The following is an 18465-nucleotide window of genomic DNA, read 5'->3' on the forward strand; positions in this document are numbered from 1 at the left end:
GACATAGCTTCCTAGAGCTTGGTTTGATTTGGCAATTTTGGTGTTGTTCTTTTTTTCTTCTTTAAACTAAGCATGAGAGCGAGGTGTGGACATGACTGAAAAACAGCTCTGCACAGATACAATACCGGCATGTCAATCACAGGTTAGCCATGCCCTCAGTTATATTCTACTTCCTCCTCCATATTTTTTGTAAATATTTTTTCATCATGCTCAAGTGAAGACTAATAAAAGAAAAATAACTAAGAAAACATTTAGTGTGTTTAAAATGAAAAGAAATAAGGTAACTTCTCCAAATACCTCTACTCGATCTAATTTTTTTGCACAGTTAGAGCAGTCGCCCCCTGCTGGCCATCAGAATCCAGGCAGATTTAAAGCAAGAATTTTTCATTTCATACCTAAATGAAGTCGATGTTTTATAAACACAGTTTGAAGTCAGCCGGCAACGACTTTTATTTAGTTTAATGTTTTTTTTTTTACTTGAGTCGAGATCACATGAAGGATAAACATGAGCTAAAAATGTATTATGACAGTGTAACTGATAATATCACTTACATCTAATCCCTTCTTGCTTGTCCTTCGTTTGAAAGATGTCCGCTTTTTTCTTCTGGCAGAGTTCTTTAGGGAGCTCTAAGGTACACATACACACACAGAGTTCAGTGGTTAGTTCACTGTCACCACGTCCCCTGTGATGGTAATTAAAAGTGCAATGAAGCATGTGACGCGACAGAGATATGCAGTATGTGTGTGCGTGTCTGTGTGTGATAACAGAGACACAATCCCAGAGTTCCCTCAGACAGACCAGACACGTGTCAGTTCGCATCTCATCATACCCCAAAAATCACACACACATTAGCACACACTGAGCTTGTGACACGCCTTCTTTTTGAGTCTTAAACTTAGATCGACAAAATCATTTCTCATTACTGTCACAAGATGACACCCAGTGAACTTTATCAACCAGCAGAGCGATCGAGGAGGGTGCTCGGCGAGGGTATGAGCATACCTGTGGTTTCCTGACTTTGATGATCCAGGACGGTGGTACTATGACACCGGCGTGGGCCCCCAGTGAACACGGCTCCTCTATCTGGTGCAGCATGAAACATGTTACCTTGTTGTGGAACTGCAAGGGAAAAAAGCCCAAAAAACCACTCCTCAGGGTCGTGTCATGCGCTAAACTTGCAATCCAAACTATCATACATGTTGTGCCAATGCTGCTATCCTGTATATATTGTACATACTATTGTTTGAGTACTTACGATTGTTTTTTTTGTACTTTTTATATTTTACATTTATATTTATTATTGAAACTTGCACCAAGGGAGTGGCACTCCAATTTCGTTGTACTCTGTACAATGACAATAAAGGCTATTCTATTCTATTGTCCGTGTGTGGTGCTCTAACACAGCTGTTTATAAGAAAAACAAAACACCCTGAGTGCCAATATTTGCTTCTCTTATGCTACCTCAGTGGTGTCAAACATAAGGGTCGGGGGCAAGAACTGGCCCACCAAAGGCTCCAATTCGGTCCAAGGATGGCTTTGGAAAGTATGAAGGAAGGCAGCGATTTTGGACTTTTAATTGTATTTTCAGAAGTTTTACAGCATCTCCTACTGACATTGCCATTCATGCGACACCAGAGAATCTGAGAAATAGATACACATTTAAAAACAGAACTTCCTGAGTTTTTTGGTTAGGTTTGGGTTTTTTTTAGCTACAATAGAATTTTCAATATTTTTATGGAGGATCTGCAGTAAGTAATGAATAAATAAAAAGATAATAATTATAGCTGACAGATTTCTTCCATTAACTACAGCATCTACTGTTGAAATTGCACTTCTATTTTCCTATACTAAGATATGTGAAGGATTCAATATGTAGTTAAACTTCTTTACACTGACAGTAAGGACAGTTTCACTGATCTGGCCCATATAAGGTCAAAGTGGGATATATGTGGCCCAATATGTAAAATGAGTTTGACATCCCTGCTCTGTGTGACAGACATTAAATGGTGCTTTGCTTCAGTGATACTACCAGTCCTCTGGCTCCAGCCTTGAGGCGGGTTATTGATCATTTATGTACCCAACGTTTGCTTTATTTTGTGGCTGTATTAGAAAATCAGCTGTAGAGACAGCAGGAAATAAAGGGAGCCACAGACATTAAATGGGTGCAATTACAGTACTGAACCTATGACATATTCCCTGTTCTGGGAACATTTTGAATTTATGTAACCATATACAAAAATATTAAATAGGTTCAGTTACTCTATTGAGCCCATGACACATGTAATATTTTTAAATAATGCAACCACATTTTCAAAAAACAAGGACGTGATGCATCATTTTCTTTAAGGTGCTTTCCTTCAGTAACACTAGCAGTTCTCCGCCTCCAGCCTCGAGACAGATTGGGTACATAAATGATTGATTATCTTTACTTTACTGTATGGCTACATTAGAAAATCAGCTGTAGAGACAGCAGGAAATGAGAGACTGGGGGGATTACAGATGTGTCAGTACAACCAGCCTATTCATGAGTGGGGTCTACATGACCTTGTTAATGTGGAAATAATAATAATAACAAATGATGTCACTCTAATATATATTTGGAAATAGGTACAGAAACTTCCTGTAGTGCTTAAGTTTATATTTAATCCACTTCAATGCACAATACAACTTGTATTTCCCCACTAATAACATCTTAGTGGGGTTAAATATCATATTTACTCGTGAATTAACGGACTTACGGCCTGTTTACACCACGAACAACTGATGGCGATGATTTCTTTACTGTGGAAGAACTTCTGCTGAAAACTCTGCAGAAACAAAGAGGCAGTCTGCATGAACAGGAACAACATCTGTGTGCAGCTGCATGTGTTTTTGAGTGCAAACTCACCTTTCCACACTGTCTACATTTCCCCTCTTGTCGTCGTCTGTGAACCCAGTGGTGTCTGAGGATGTTCTGCCGGCAAACACAGAAACACAATTTCTTTCACTTAACGCCTCAAACAAAAAGCCGATTCCTCCCTCACATTTATGCAGCTACACACTTACATCTCTCAGGGTTCGGGATCCTCCCTCTCTGAAAGTCGGCTTACATCGGAAGTTTATCTAAAAAAAGAGATAAGCTGTAGTTTCCATCTGGGGAGGTTGTTTTTCACAGCTACATTTTTACAGATGCTCCATAAATGCATCACATGCAGGCAATCGTTAAGCTACTATTTTGAAAAGCTGACATCTATAATTATAATGATACACTCACTGAATGTGTGTGTGTGTGTGTGTGTGTGTAGCTGTGTGTGTGTGTGTGTGTGTGTGTGTGTGTGTGTGTGTGTGTGTGTGTGTGTTATTATGCCTGTACAAAATTGGCAGATTAGGGTTTTAGTTTTCCCGAGAATCGCTCATTCAGACTAAAAATTAACATAAATCATCTGTAGCTGCCATTGGGAATTTGTTTTATTTATGATCACAAAAATTATATATCTTTTCCAACTGCCTTAAGACTTAGGGTTAGTTAGAATTACTGTTAGGATTTGGTATTTGACTGAGATGGCTAAACTTAGGGGTGAAAGAGTTTGGAATATATTCATGCTAAAACTCATTTTAATTTTATTGTGCCAAATCACAACAGCATTTGCCTCAAGGCGCTTTAAATTGTAAGACCCTACAATAATACAGAGAAAACCTCAACAATCAGACCCCAGTGAGCAAGCACTTGGTGACAGTGGGAAGGAAAAACTCCCTTTAAACAGGAAAAACCATCCGGCAGAACCAAGCTCAGGAAAGTGCAGGCATCTGCTGTGACTGGTTGGGGTGGGGAGAGGAAGCCAGGACAAAACCAAGATCAGTGAAACTTTGATGCACAGACATAAAGACCTTTCAAAAATTATTAGTAAGCTACAGTAAACTTTATTACATCAGAGCATCTTTAACCACCTGAGAGCCCGAATTCTCACATCTCAACATTGCATTTAGGCTTTTCTGAACCTTATGCATCAATTAAATGTTTTATACTTTTAAACAGTGGCGAATTATTGTTTTATCTCTTGTAAAGGTTCATGTGAGAATTTAGTAAGAGCCAATCAAAAGCCAAAATGGGAAACTTATTAGCCAGTCATGTTGCAAGTAAACAGCAGAGGTCCATGACAGTTTAAACTGTGTGGTGGAGAGCATACTGCCTTGCTAAGTACAGGGGTAGTGCTAGTACTAGTAGCATTCTTACTAATGCTACTAGTACTAGCATAATATGGACAAGTATTTCATATAATCAGTGCTCTGGAAAATGAGCAGAGACATATCACCACTCTGAATTGATCTGTTAATAAAGCAGTAATGTTGTCAGACTTCTACATGCACAGTAGAAGTATGGCTTGAAGGGGAAAAGGCTTTTTAACCTAATGTTCAGGCACAGTCATTAAACTTTACTCAGGTACTTTGCAGACATTTTTCATGACTCAGTGACCACTGAAGTTAAGTTACGGCTCTCACGGCATTGATTTAAAAACAACCTTCATGTGCTTGTAACTGCCCAGAGGCTTTGTCAAGTGTAAGACTCATTTCAAGAAAAATTTCCGATTTCATGGAGTACTTCATGCAATAACCCTTTGGAAGGTAATACCTGTAAGATAAGCAGCACATTGGTTACTACAACCCTGTTAAACCCTGTGTATAACCTGGAGTTGTTTTTAGTCTCATGTGTGCTTGTGCTAATAATTAGTAAGGTATTTTGATTCTATATTCAGTTTCTTATATAACTTTTCAATTTTATTTTAAATTTTTACCAATTATTACTTTAATTATTACTTTTTATGTTTAATGTTTTTCAGCTGCTGTAGCTTTTGGGATAAATAAAATATTTTTTTTTTCTTATCATGCCTAGGCTTCATTTAATTTACATAGGGAAAGAAAATAACAAATCTTATCAAAGGCATTTAAAGATCTTAGAAATAATGGAACAGCTATTTAATATTATATTTATTTGAGTCTCAGAACCCAAGAGCATAAACCAGGGATCGAGAACTATGACAAAAATGAAGTATGAACAATAAACTGTGTGTGTGTCTCTGTGTGTGTGTGTCTGTGTACTATGGTTACATATCTTTGTGGGGACAAGAAAAATTGGAAGTTTGCAATACTTGTGGGGATCAACAGCCCTTATGTGGATAAAATACCCAACCCTACAAGTCTGAAGGCATTTTTAAGACTCAAAATGTGGTTTTAGTGACAGGGTTACAATCATGGTCAGGGTTACCCTAACCCTAGGGAAAGCATTATTTCAATTAGATGTCCCCACAAGGATATGAAAACATGACTGTGTGTGTCTGTGCGTGTATGTGTGTGTGTGTTACCTTTTCTAGTTGCTCCATGCAGCCGGTGTGAACAACAATCTTACAGGCTGCACATTTCCTCCTGGGGGCCGACTTCTTAAAAAGAGAGTACAAAGGGCAGAGTAAGACACACAAAATCCACACACAGCACACAGCAAATGAAACAAACGCAAGCAGTGTAAGAACACACTAACAGCAACCTGCTGTTACACACTGGCAAGATGTGCTCAAGGTCCCCCAACATTTTACTTTTACTCCAGTTCAGTTTGAACAGCAGTGGCAGACTTTTATTAGCACCATTAACAGCACAGTGACACTCCAGGCTTGAGGAGTCCGTTTCTGTTATTTTTTTCACCAGCCATTATTCAAAATGGAAAAAATAAGGATTTTAAGAACATTAGCTTATATTTCTGACTCTTCTATAGGTATAGGTGTCACTACCCAATCTTTAGAGAAAATGTCTTTTATGTTACTTTCATGTCAATATCAACATTTTAAAAAAACCCTAAAAAAACCTTGATATCTTTGCTTGGTTCTACAAAGAACTTCAGATTATTGGCTAATTTTTTTTCTATTAAAAGAAAAAGAAATTCTAATGTTGTGTATTGTCATGGTCCTGGGTCATTTTGACCCAGCGTTTTGTGATTATTTTCCTCTGTTCTAGCTATTCTGTGTCCTCCCCCCTTGTGTCCGGTTCGGGTCTAGATTTCCTGTCTTGTTCTGAAAGTCTGTGTCTGTTGTCATTGTGTTCAGCTTGTCTCCTCCGGTCCTCATGTGTATTAGGTTCAGCTGTTCTTCCCTCTTGTGTGTGATTACCTGATTACCTTTTGTGTGTGTGTATATTTAGTGGGTGTCGGTCTGTGTTCTTTGTCGGCTCGTCTGTGTTTCTTGGTATCCTGTTCCTTAGTCTGCGTCTCTCTGCTCCGCTCTCCGTTTTGTAGACTTCAGGTTTGCTCTTTAGTTTCTCCCAGTTTAGGTTTGTCATTACTCATGCTTCATTGCCTGTTTTTGCCACTGCCACCGTGTAAATAAACTTCACTCGTATCATCAGTTTGCTGCATTTTGGGTCCTCCTTTTCCTCCACTCCACACGGCTCACTCCGCCAGCCGTGACATGTATGTTCTTCTTTTTAAAAAAATGCAAAAATACATAAAAATCATGAATAAAAGCCATATGTTGTTATTAATATATACATTTATCACTAATAAAATACATACGATTTTTTGTGAACCACTAAAATAATAATAATAATGATAATAATAATAATAAATAATAATTTTTCACCAATTTGATAATTGTGCATATTTTTAGCGGAATTAGTTTTATATAACTAATTCAGGTTTTGTTTTTTGTTTTTTTTTTAACATTTTCATTCATGGATTACAAACGACATAAAAAAGAAAAATCAGCAACCATAGTCCTTACCTTTTAACAGTTTATGTACAGTGAATGTAATAATATATTTAATCATTTAAATATTACATTTTTACTGTATTAAGAAATTTAATCCTGCATTGACATTTCTAAAATCTAAATTGAAATTTAGATAATTTGTTTTAAGCTGATTTACGTACATTTAAGCCATTTTATCTAGAGCAGTCACATACTGCATAACGTTTATAGACTTTTATGGTGAAAGGAATGTACAAAAAAACAAATGAGGCTTGGACGAATTCATTGTAGAAAGACCCACTGGCTTGTAGACGTGGGTTTTAAAACTTAATTTTGGTATCCTAGTTATTTGAAATAAGACATTACGAGGGTCAGGTGGCCTAACCGAGACCAGCACTGAAGTTCTGGTTACAGTGAGATAATTACAGACAAAATTATTTCACAAGAGTCGCCCCCTGTTGGCCATTTAAATGAATGCAGGTTTAAGGTAATTTAGCTTCAGCTTCAATTTCCAGACCCAGAAAATAATCTTCACTGCTGTGGGGCTGGGAAAAACACACAAACACACACACAAAAACCCACAAAAAACAAATCTCTAAGGTAAAAGAATGAATTAAAAGCGCAGAGTAATTTATCACACAGTGACTGACAAAAAAAAAAAGCAAACACTCAAGATGCCAAAGTGCGATTTGCCTTCAATAAATAACACTGCCGTGCTTCCCTTGCTCTTGCAACAGACAAACTACTCATTATGAGTAATAATATGACAACTAATAATGGAGTGGTCTCATCTCCAGTCAATGAGTTCACTCTTGAATGTCACACTGAGCAATACTCAGAGCTACTCCCACGAACACACACACACACAAAAGGAAAAGAAAAAAACCCCAAAAAACAACAACAACAAAAACAACGTTTCACCCTCATTTTTCATGGGTTAGTAGCTCTGAATGTTCTGCTTGGAAAGCCCCGCCACAAGATCAGCTTCTTACATGAACTATCATGCTGAGACAAGCAAGACATCCTTTTTCAAGATGCCACAAGAGTTAAAACTCCAAGAAAAATGAAGGTTCTAAACAGAGGAACTTTATTTATTACACACAAAATACATTTTTAATGGTCATTGTCAGGGAACTTTAAACAGCTGTGTAAAACAATTAATGTCCGGTAGCCTTTTAACAGCATGTTTTTCACAGAAAAGGAAACAAAGTATGACATCATTTTACTTTACACATTTTACAATCACCAAATAACCAGTAGTTATAAAGCACTACAAATTTTAAACCAGTCGGGCAAAGCATTAAAGCCTTGAATAAATACTCCTGCCTAACACTGCTGAACTCAGGACCAGGATAGGGAAGTTTCCCAGAAGAGCGCTGAGCTGTAATCAGATCAGCAGTCTCATTCAGTTTACCTATGAGTGGATTTAAGGTATGGCTGAGCAGAGAGACAAGCATTGGGACTGAGGCATTTAAATGTGTTATCAATGGAATCATACTCAGCCACAATCCCAGTAGATCAGCTGATTTCAATGCCAGCCAGCATACAGTTGGTGGGCCAGATTGTGGCTTTGTATCACACCTCCAACCACATCGCTCTATCAAGACAATAATCATAATATAGCGAGAATGAGGAGGTCCCAGGCAGGAGCCGAGCCATGCCATCAAATATAGATTTCAGTAGACAAAAATAACAATATTCCTTTAAGTAAGGTGGTCCTCACTGAAATGATGCTAAAAACATCAATCCAATTAATCAAAAAGAAACAACCCCAGAACATGAAGGATACTAAGAAGACTTCATGAGTGTTTACTAACCGGCATGTCTAAGTACAGTAGTACCATGTCTGAGGTGAGGCGGACACTGTACCAGTCTGTTCTGCTGAATAGAGAGCTGAGCATTTAGGAGAAGATGTGAATTTACTGTCTGATTGATCCTCAGCTCTGCCCACAGGCTGTGGGTACCGAACTAAAGAGTGAGATGCAAGCAGCAAACAAGCTTCTAGGTCTGGGCTCAGCCTCAGAGATGGGGTGAGGTTTCTGAGGTGGTTCCCAAAACGATCTGTCGTTTTCCAACACAATATGCATTCACAAGAGTAACGCAAGGTGGAAATTCTTTTCACACCATTTCCAAGCTTGAAGATTGGCAAAACAACACTGATGGAATAGTCCCTTCTTGTCCCAGAAAGAGGTTTGCCATCATTTCCGAAAAAATTTCTTTAACCATCTGTACTCCATAACAGCCATGGCCAACTGGCGTGATGCTACGACTGTTGGTGTATAAAAACCGTTTTGTACACACTACATTTTAACATATTTTAGGACACTCAAGCCTTAGCTGGCATAATCTGTTTTGGTTATAGCAGACTTGTTGTCAGCTGTCTGGAGATGGGAGTGTTGCATGACTGACAATGATAAATAAATAGAATAAATGGAGAATAAGTCATCATTTTAATGCACATTTTATTGTTTTAGAGCCACGACTTGAGTTCAAGAGGAGGATGAGGTGTAGATGAGGGAGGACAGAGCAGTGGTGGAGGAGGCCGATGAAGAGTAGGAGGCAAAACAGAAAAGAGATGATGAGAATAACATTATGAAATGTGCAACTGTACAAATCTTAATTGGTCAAATATAATTTTAAAGAGCTACTTGTGATCTGTAAATCAAAACTAACTTATAACTGAGACTTTACATAACTTTTTTTTAGCTGTAATCAGGTGTTTAGAATTTGTAATCAGATTTCTCTTTCTTTCAGAATTCCCAGCAATCTGGAATATTCCAATAGAAACATACCAGGGTATAGAGGATTGAATGGACTGAATGGAGAATGGGTGGATGGACAGATTTATGGATGGGTGGATGGTAATCCATGATTATGAAGCATGCCATGGAGGTCTTTACTTCCTTTTCAAACACTCTTTGTTAAGCGTGTAATAGGAGAGAGGAGGTATTTTCTGCAGCATTTGCCTTACACAACAGCCTGGTTGTTCCTTCATGACTGAGATTAAATCGAGCTGATCCCGCTGAAAACAGGTAGGAATGTGTTTACTTACGTCAGCCACGACTTGTCAAAGCGATCTCAGATTCCTCTGAGGTCGGCATATCCTCTTGGACATTTATCTAACACAAATCACCACAGAGAGATTATTTCTTGCTGCAGCTCAATCTTGACAGCGTCTTAATGTGTTTTTATACGTGCACTATAATTACCTTCCATCAGTGGAAATGTACAAAGATGTCATTACATTAGTGTAGTGAATTAAAGGCTGTTTCTCAGCTCTGTATAGCAGGTGCTGTTTTTCTTGTAAGAGCTGAATAGATGGACAAAAGGTCAACAACAGCTCTCATTCAGACTCTTTCTTTGCAGCCCTGCATGCTTGTAGTCAACGACACTTCAGAACACACTTCCTTCTCTGTTTTTGGAGTAATTAATTCTCTGCTTTGTGGACATGTTTCACCTGAATCAGAGTGTGGCATCCTGTTTAAAATAATGCTTTGTTTTAGCATTTACAACAGAATACGAAACGCTCCTTTTGCAGAACACTGGGACCACCTGCTCTGCAAATGAAGCACAAATGATGTGTTTCAATGAGTGTTTCATGTGTGGCACTAAAAATCACAACCTGGTACTACACGGAAATTTTGTATTACCTGCTCCTGATGCCACATTTTAGAGTCATCATGTTTTTGCTTTTTGTTTTTGTCTCATTAACATAGCACCAGCAATAACAGGCCTTTTTATTCTGCAGCTGCACTAAAGAGACAAAACTCTGCTGCATGAAAAAGCTTTTAAGAATCAGATGTGTTTCGGGCAGCATTATTAGGTGCTGATATAAGAGACTCTGGTCATGGTTGATTCAGGCTGATTAACTCTGCAATTGTCACATTTCCACACATGCATCGACAGTTGCTTGTTGTACACAGCGAAACCTACAGAAAACCTACAGAAGTTCAAATAAAAGTCTATTTTTGCAGACAAACTACTGACTTAGTCTAGCACGATGTTGATGGCAGCCGTCTTACATTCTGTCGCAGGGTTGAGTCTAAAGGGGGTGGGGGGGTGGGGGGGGGAATGGGGTGTACAAGACCACAACCAAGCCAACTAGCAATAGCTGATAAATTGGCACATCAACCTTTGGTCAATATAAGGTAACGTCTGGCTCCAAAACACCAACATGACAGAGGCCAAAACAATAAATGTCACCAGCTGCACTCCCAGATGGCAGAGTTGGAGGTCATCTGAACTTTGCAAGTGAATCAGATGAATGATATCGAGAGCAGCCACAACACTGACCTGGCCACTGAGTCGGCTGGTAGACGATAAAGACCTCCCCAATAGCTAATCATACTACACAACCGTAATGAATTGATAAACAGACAACTTCCTGTTTTTTCATTAACTACTCTAAAACTTTAAGGGACAATCTGAGTAAAGAGCTACCAGAACTTTTTCTGTATTTTTTGCACATTTATTTCTGACAATTTAAACCCAAACAGTTGCGCTGATCACAGTGTTTCTTTACTATGCAGAAAAAAGTTACTTCTTATATTAAGATATCAAAGGGACTAAATGTGTAGTTAAATGTCTTCACTATAACAGAAAGGAGAGTTTCTCTGGTCTGGCCCACTTAAGACCAAAGTGGGCTGTATGTGGGCCATGATATAAAATTAATTTAAGATGCCATTATATCCATTTTTAAAAATCAATTCAAACTGAAAAGATTTTTTAAAAATGCATTAATTAGCATTAGTTTTCATTTTCAGTTTCAAAAAGTTTCACTGAATGATTCACAGATGCTGCTAAAGGATAAAATTCTTAATAATGTGTGAGAAAATCATTTTCGAAGAGGGACCCAAAACTACTTCTACTTGGTTTGTATTCAGAAGGACACAAATATAAATACAAATAACAAAGCTGAGCAACATTAATAAGTCTCAGTTTTTGCATACCAAAAAGCTAAATGTCTAGGGGGAATAACGCCTAAACCAAATGCTTATGAGTGCATAAGACAAATATGAAACCTCCCTTTAAAAATACAAATATATACCAAAGCCTGAAGATGATGTACTTGAAAAGATTTCGGGACCTTTCGGGAGTTTTTTAGAGGATTTGAATCTAACAATAAGTCAGTCAGACTAGTTAGTTGTTCTAAACCATACATGTTTTGTTGCATTGTCTTTTTTCTGAAGTTCGCTTCTCTTTTTTTGAGGATCTGGGTACCGAGTTGATTACAAGGAGCAAAATCTTTTTGGGATTCTTTTTAGTCCAGTTATTTAATGTTCATAAGACCATTACTTAAAAGAAATAAATATACATATTCTAGAAAAAACAAAAGTCTTTCACTGTATCTGACATGCTAACATAGGATTTGTATAAGGACTATAGATTACTCACAGCTGTCTTTAGCACGCAGGTGTCCTCTCCAAGATAACAGAGCTCTCCTGAGCAGCTCGTCTCCATCCACAGGTGATCCCCATTCACTGCGTTCTCCTACAGAGAAGCAGACAAGAGAGAGAAAATGAGCGGGGAATAATCATAAAATTAGTCAACATTGTCTCACTCACATTTAACTGCAACCATATAGACATGAGCACATGGCAGCGAATGAGGTCAACAAGTGTGTCAAGCACATAACAGCCACTGCTGAGTAGGTGGGTAACTTCACAGTGCATGTTAATTTAAACACTACTGATTCATGTGCAAACACACTCCTACATGGAGTAATACATGTCAGTGTATATGCGTACAAAGACATTCAAGGTAAATGCATGCAGGCTGAATGTTTGAGTAAAATTGTGTCACCGGGTTTACTGCACAGCTGTGATCACGCTCCCTCAGCTCAGATGTGAATAGTTTTGCTTGCTCATTCATTCAGTAATGGAAAAATGGATTGGAAGACCTTTTGTTTCATTTGCTAATTATATAATTAACTTGTATTTGTTTAATTATCTTAATTTTGCACTTTCCTCTCTCTTTTGTGATTTTTTTGCAACATAAGAAAAACCCTGATTGTATTTCCTAATAACAGTATGTTGTATGTATATGACAACTTTAACTTCATTTATCAGCTTGGCAACTATCTTACAAAGTAAAAGTAAATAATTACTTTTTTTACTGGTTCACACTAGTTTCAAACATAAAATATATGGAATTTAATAATGTATAGGTCTGGATGTGGCTTTGTATGTGTATATCTATCTGGGACAACGCCTGGCTGAAATGGGAGGGTAATAAGATGACTCAGCTCAGTAGGACTTTGAGAATATAAAAGCTGGCCCAGAAAACCGGGAAGTAAAAATAATAATTAATAGGGTAAATCTCTGCCGTGGGGTCCCTCCATGTCAACATAACATTGGGGATTGACTAGGGTGACCAGATATCCCTCTTCATGTGGGACTGCATGGCATTTTTATCCCTTGTCTCGAGATAATGTCCCATATTTTGACTGGTACTGTGGGACATGCACTTTTTTACTAAGTGAATATGAAGGAAAAGTTTTTATTACAGTCAGAAGATTCCTTTCGAATGCAGCACTCATCAAGGAAAGTAACAAACTTTGCAGATTTTGTTGAATATGACGGAAAAAACCACAAAGGAAATGAAGCAGCAGAATACTCTGAGAAATTGCTTTTGTCTATTTTGCAAGAGTTATTTTAAACTTTTATGCTGGGGCAAAATATGTAAAGTGACACATTATCCATGTCATAATTGGATAAAAATCACTACAACTGTAAAATATGGATCAAAAATTTTTAAGTTCAATGTGAACATTTCAGACTACCCCTGGCAAGACATGACATGTCCCACTTTGCCCACACAAACAGTCTTTGTCCCACTTTTACTCTGTTAGGATCTAAGAGATTCTGGCAAGATGGGTTTAATTTAAATCACTATGTCTTATTTACTTCAATCCAAGTTCAATTTTATGAATAATGTGCATAACAGCCAGAAGAGCATAACATGGTCCAACAGGAAGTGCAGTTCCTTCCCAAGCCAATGCAGGCATATCTTTAGCAATCGGGCAAAGAATCTGCAAGGCTTGAAGAAAGATTTCCACAATACGCATCTAAACTCTTTGTCTCCTGTACATTTAACGAGCTACAAAATGTAATGTGGCAAAAATATAGGTTCTTTAAAACTTATAAACACGCATTGTAAAATATAATTTTGCAGCCTTACAACTTTACAGTGACCTACATACACTAACCTTTCAAGGTCCTACATCAAGAGTAATGTGTTATTCAATGCAAACTGCATTTCGTTGCCCTGTACCTGTGCATGTGCAATGACAATAAAGTTGAATTCTATTCTATTCTATTCTATTATTCCAATATTTTATTTATAATAAAGAGTTACTGGCAAAAAGTTGAAGAAAGTAAACAGGCAATAAAAACTGTTATATCTGGTCTTTAAGTCTGACGTCATTAGCCGTGTCTGGGCCTAAACTCCGCTGCAGGTCCATAAGTCAAGCGATCACTGAGAGTTGAAAAACTGTCTAAATTCCTTCATCTGTAATAACATGATCAGTGTGGCTGCTCTACCAGGTGTAACAATTCAGTTGAACATCCAGGCATCCATAAAAACGGAATTTATGACATTTAACGGAATTAGAAGTTAGCAGGGAGTTAGCTCGCTAGCTTCCATCTAAATACAATATAGCATGTCCTGACTGCGGGGTTTCGGAAACAAATTAAGATGTACAGCTCTGCTATCACTTCCGACATAAATGAAGACAGAAAACTAAACAACAGTGACGTTTGTAGGAAGTTTGGCTACCTGGTATATAACGATGTGCTACGTGATCGCTAGCGACACAGCTATGTTAGCATAATAAACACAGTGAAGCTGGAGGATGAACGCTAACTTTTTTCCACTCGATAAAAGTTAACGTGAGGATTCCCGGCGGTCAGGGATAGAGATGGACCGATCCGATATTACGTATCGGTATCGGTCCGATACTGACCTAAATTACTGGATCGGATATCGGAGAAAAATTAAAAATGTAATCCGATCCATTAAATATCATGAAAGCACCTCACAAAACTTGCAACACGCCGTAACTCACCTCAGAACGTTAGCACGTCGGAGCAGTATGCATCACGTGATAGAGCGGCTGTGGCATGCGGGACCTGTCGGTGGTCTGGATAGCATTTGGAGCTTCGCTAGCAACCTGGCATTTCATCTCCGACAAAGTTATCCCCGAGAGAAGTAAAGCAAGTGTGTAAGTCCATCTCTGAATGTTTGTAAAGCATTCCTGTGTTAAGCTTAACAAGCGACTGCCTCTCGCTCTCCGGCTGCTACTTCAATCGTGAAACTGATCAGCTGATCGGGTTTTCTGTCGCGAGTCCGTCTCTCTTGTTTGTTTTTGGTCCACTTTGCGCCAGAAAGAGGAAACCAGCGGCTGAACAACAGCAGCACGTTTAAGCTTGATAAGCTGTTGTTACAATTTATTTAATATTACTTTCTACACCAGGATCTTTTTCTACGTAGCTGACGGCTGGTAACTGTGCAGGGGCGGATCTAGCAAAGTTTAGCCAGGGGGGCCGATAGGGCATTAACTGGGAAAAGGGGGCACAAAGACATACTTTTCTTTCTTATTCTCATTTAAAATGTCGAGCTGTTAATAAATAATTATCTGACACCCAAAGTTTTAATTTGGTGTAAAATGAATAGAAGTCAATTACTGTATATAGTGACTATAAAGTCTAATATATATATATACCCTAGTAAGCTATAGTACTTTTTACTTTGGGAAGGTACCATCTGTGCAGTCTGCAATTTTGTTGAAGAAAGATGTTGAATCTATTTAATATTTCTTGAAAAATAATTGATTTCTGTGCATTTTCTTTCACACTGCATCAAATTAAGGTTGATTACGTCGATTAAGCATCATGAGGTGGCGCGTGAGGGGTGGTTCCCTATTTTTTATTTATTTATTTTTGTTGTTGCTGGGAGTTGGAACCCTGTTAGTTAGGTTGCTTAATATTTACGCTAAGTACTCTTTAAAATACCAGAATAGGGAGGATGGTGTAGGTCTAAGTTTATTAGATTGATCAGTATTGCTGAACTATGAAATATTTTTTTTGTATACAGGTATAACAGAATAGCTTTAGTGTAGTTGTTGTTTTAAACTTGAGTATGAACTTGCAGACTTGCAAAATGCAGCAAGATATTTTAAAAAACAGTTTTGTTGATTAAAAAACACTATATCGGATTCATATCGGTATCGGCAGATATCCAAATTTATGATATCGGTATCGGTATCGGACATAAAAAAGTGGTATCGTGCCATCTCTAGTCAGGGACAAGTGCAATTGCATGGTAGGATGCTGTAAACGGACCGAACTTCAGTCAGGAGAACAACTGACATAATCCATGCACAATATGAGGTTAGTCATTCATATACTGCTGCATGGGCTGGGCTGTAGTTACATGGTAACGTTTTAAAAACTGAGCTTTAAAATGAGTAGTGGTAAGAAAAACCGACAGTGATCACTGACTGTTTTTAGGGGCTTTTTGAGATTAAATAGAACAAGATACAAAGTATTAAAACATGTTAAAAACACAAAAGCCTTATTAAATGCAGGGTAGTTTGGATTCGTCACGTCAGCACTTAAAGACTGGATTACCTGCAAATGCCCCAAAATCTTTAAAAGCACTTTGAAATAACAATTTAATTAAAAAGAATCAGTCCATTAAATTTTTTTTTAACCTCAACCAACTTTCTAGGGTTTACTGTGAGGAGCAGACATTCTGACGTTCCTGCATCTTTTATGAAGTAATTAATGTGGGTTTTATTGTCATAGTGCAGCACTTTTTTCATAAAGTCACAATAATTAGTGACAAACTAGAAAATCAATTTGAATGGACATTTGTTTAAATTTCCACTTCCTGTTACACATCTTCTACCAGTGTTCTGGCCCTGCTGGGAATATGGACAAACCCTTTTGGACTTATTAGCACCTAAAAGCAGACCTTAAAGGTCTCAATGAATCGACCCCTGAGTGTATATTAATGAGTGTCTGAGCACAGTGATAATATATGAGTGAGTGCATGAGAGCCGTGCAGAGAGATAAAGGGCAGCAATGACGTGCTGGAAGTGTCCCTACAGACGGAGCCCAAGGGAAATCTCAGATGTGAGCCCACAACTGTTTATCTACTTACACCTTCCTATTAATAATAAAGCACATTGCATTTGCTTTTCATTATTGATGCATGAATCATTTAGAGCACGGCTGTCAAACAAATGGAGCGTGGGACAGAAATGGCCCGCAAAAGGTTTCGATCCGGCCCGCGGGATGGCTTTGCAAATGTGAAAAATGGGGAAAGTGGAAGTCGTAAATGTTGTTCGTTTTTGATGGACAAAAACAAACAAAAAAGAAATTACATAAGAAATTAAGGTGTTTTTGAAATGTTTTGTATCACTGCAGATAAACCAGTTTGTTTTTGACAGTAGGTTCACAGTACAAATATATAAATACATAAAATACAATAAAATCAAATAACTAATGGAGGTAGTGGTACTAACACTAAAGGACAGAGGGTGGGGTTTTTTTTTAAATATATTTTTACACAACTTTTTCAGATGTCCACCCCATTTAACTCTTTCCCCCATAAAAACAACACATGACGACCTCCCCCGTATCCTTAATGACATGTTTGGACACCTCAGTATACATAGTTTGACATCCATTAACATAGAGTACCCTCACAAAGCCTCTATGTGGCTGGCAAATTTTCAATAGATACGACTAATTCTATGAAATGCACCTATTCTTCTTGAGTTTGAAGCACTTTGATGTCTTTTTCTTGAATTTTGGAGGCTCGTGTGAAAACGCTCTATTATTTTCTTTTCTTTGTCATGTTTTTTTTTTTGAATGGCTTTATTGTACCATAATCATAAAAAAAAAAATCTGTTTCAAGTCTGCAAAGTTTTTGCACAAAAGAGTTTATGTAAGTAAAAAGAAAAAAAAACCTTCAGATGATTCATATGATTTTACAGCTTGGACCCAGAGTAATCTGATTTTATTAAATAAAACTAAATGGCAATGGAAGATTTGAAAGAAAGAAGGTGATAAACAATTTGAAAGAAAAACAACATGGAAAAGATTTTAAATTATTTCATGATTATAAAAAAATTATCTGCCTGCTTCAGTAATACTATTCAAAACTGTCTCATTGGTCTTTTTGCTTTCAGATTAGGTTCAATTCACATTGTCATCCTGGTGTATCATCAAAAAAACTGCTTCAATTCTTTTTATCATTGTTTTAATGCATCTTTGACTGTTTTTGACGATTGTTTACTTGCCGTGCCACACACTGCACAATCTGGTGAATATTGCAGATTCATTGTTTTAATACCTGCTTTCACCAGATCACAAGCTCAGGTTTGGAGTGGCGCAACTGGAGACAGGAAGACAGGACTTTTTAAAAATACATTTATTGGGTTCTTTAACAGCATTTTTGACAATACTTTCCAATTCATGTTGACATTTCCTTAAGCATTAGCACTACATTTAAAACCCAAAGTGTTTTTAATCTGGTGCTTTTGAGTCGTGATTCATGTTTCTTAAATATAACCTATTAAATGTCGAATAATAAACCGCGTCACAAAGTCGTGACACATAAAAGTTTCTTTCCCACGCTGAGATAGAACGGCATTTTTCTTGTAAGGAATTAAAAAAAGGAAGGAAAATCAGATTACTGCTTTCCATTTCCACATGAACATATGGCTGTTGAAACCAGTCTGCTAAC

General features: G+C 37.6%; 1 protein-coding gene across 4 annotated transcripts in view; it reads right to left on the minus strand.

The window, feature by feature from the left end:
- The window catches only part of dgki (diacylglycerol kinase, iota), a 102329-nt gene that overhangs the window by 32797 nt on the left and 51067 nt on the right, over positions 1-18465 (minus strand). For 3 of the 4 annotated variants that reach the window (XM_004573729.4, XM_004573728.4, XM_004573726.4), the window contains exons 3-9: positions 12106-12201; positions 5341-5415; positions 3047-3103; positions 2889-2954; positions 2740-2808; positions 1004-1120; positions 553-627 (exon numbers count right to left, since the gene is read on the minus strand). In XM_004573729.4, the coding sequence (XP_004573786.3) occupies positions 553-627; positions 1004-1120; positions 2740-2808; positions 2889-2954; positions 3047-3103; positions 5341-5415; positions 12106-12201 (555 nt within the window). The remainder of the gene's footprint in view (positions 1-552; positions 628-1003; positions 1121-2739; positions 2809-2888; positions 2955-3046; positions 3104-5340; positions 5416-12105; positions 12202-18465) is intronic. The other variant, XM_004573727.4, reaches the window with a different exon arrangement.

Source organism: Maylandia zebra, linkage group LG17 (genome assembly GCF_041146795.1).
Source record: "Maylandia zebra isolate NMK-2024a linkage group LG17, Mzebra_GT3a, whole genome shotgun sequence".
Lineage (NCBI taxonomy): Eukaryota > Metazoa > Chordata > Actinopteri > Cichliformes > Cichlidae > Maylandia > Maylandia zebra.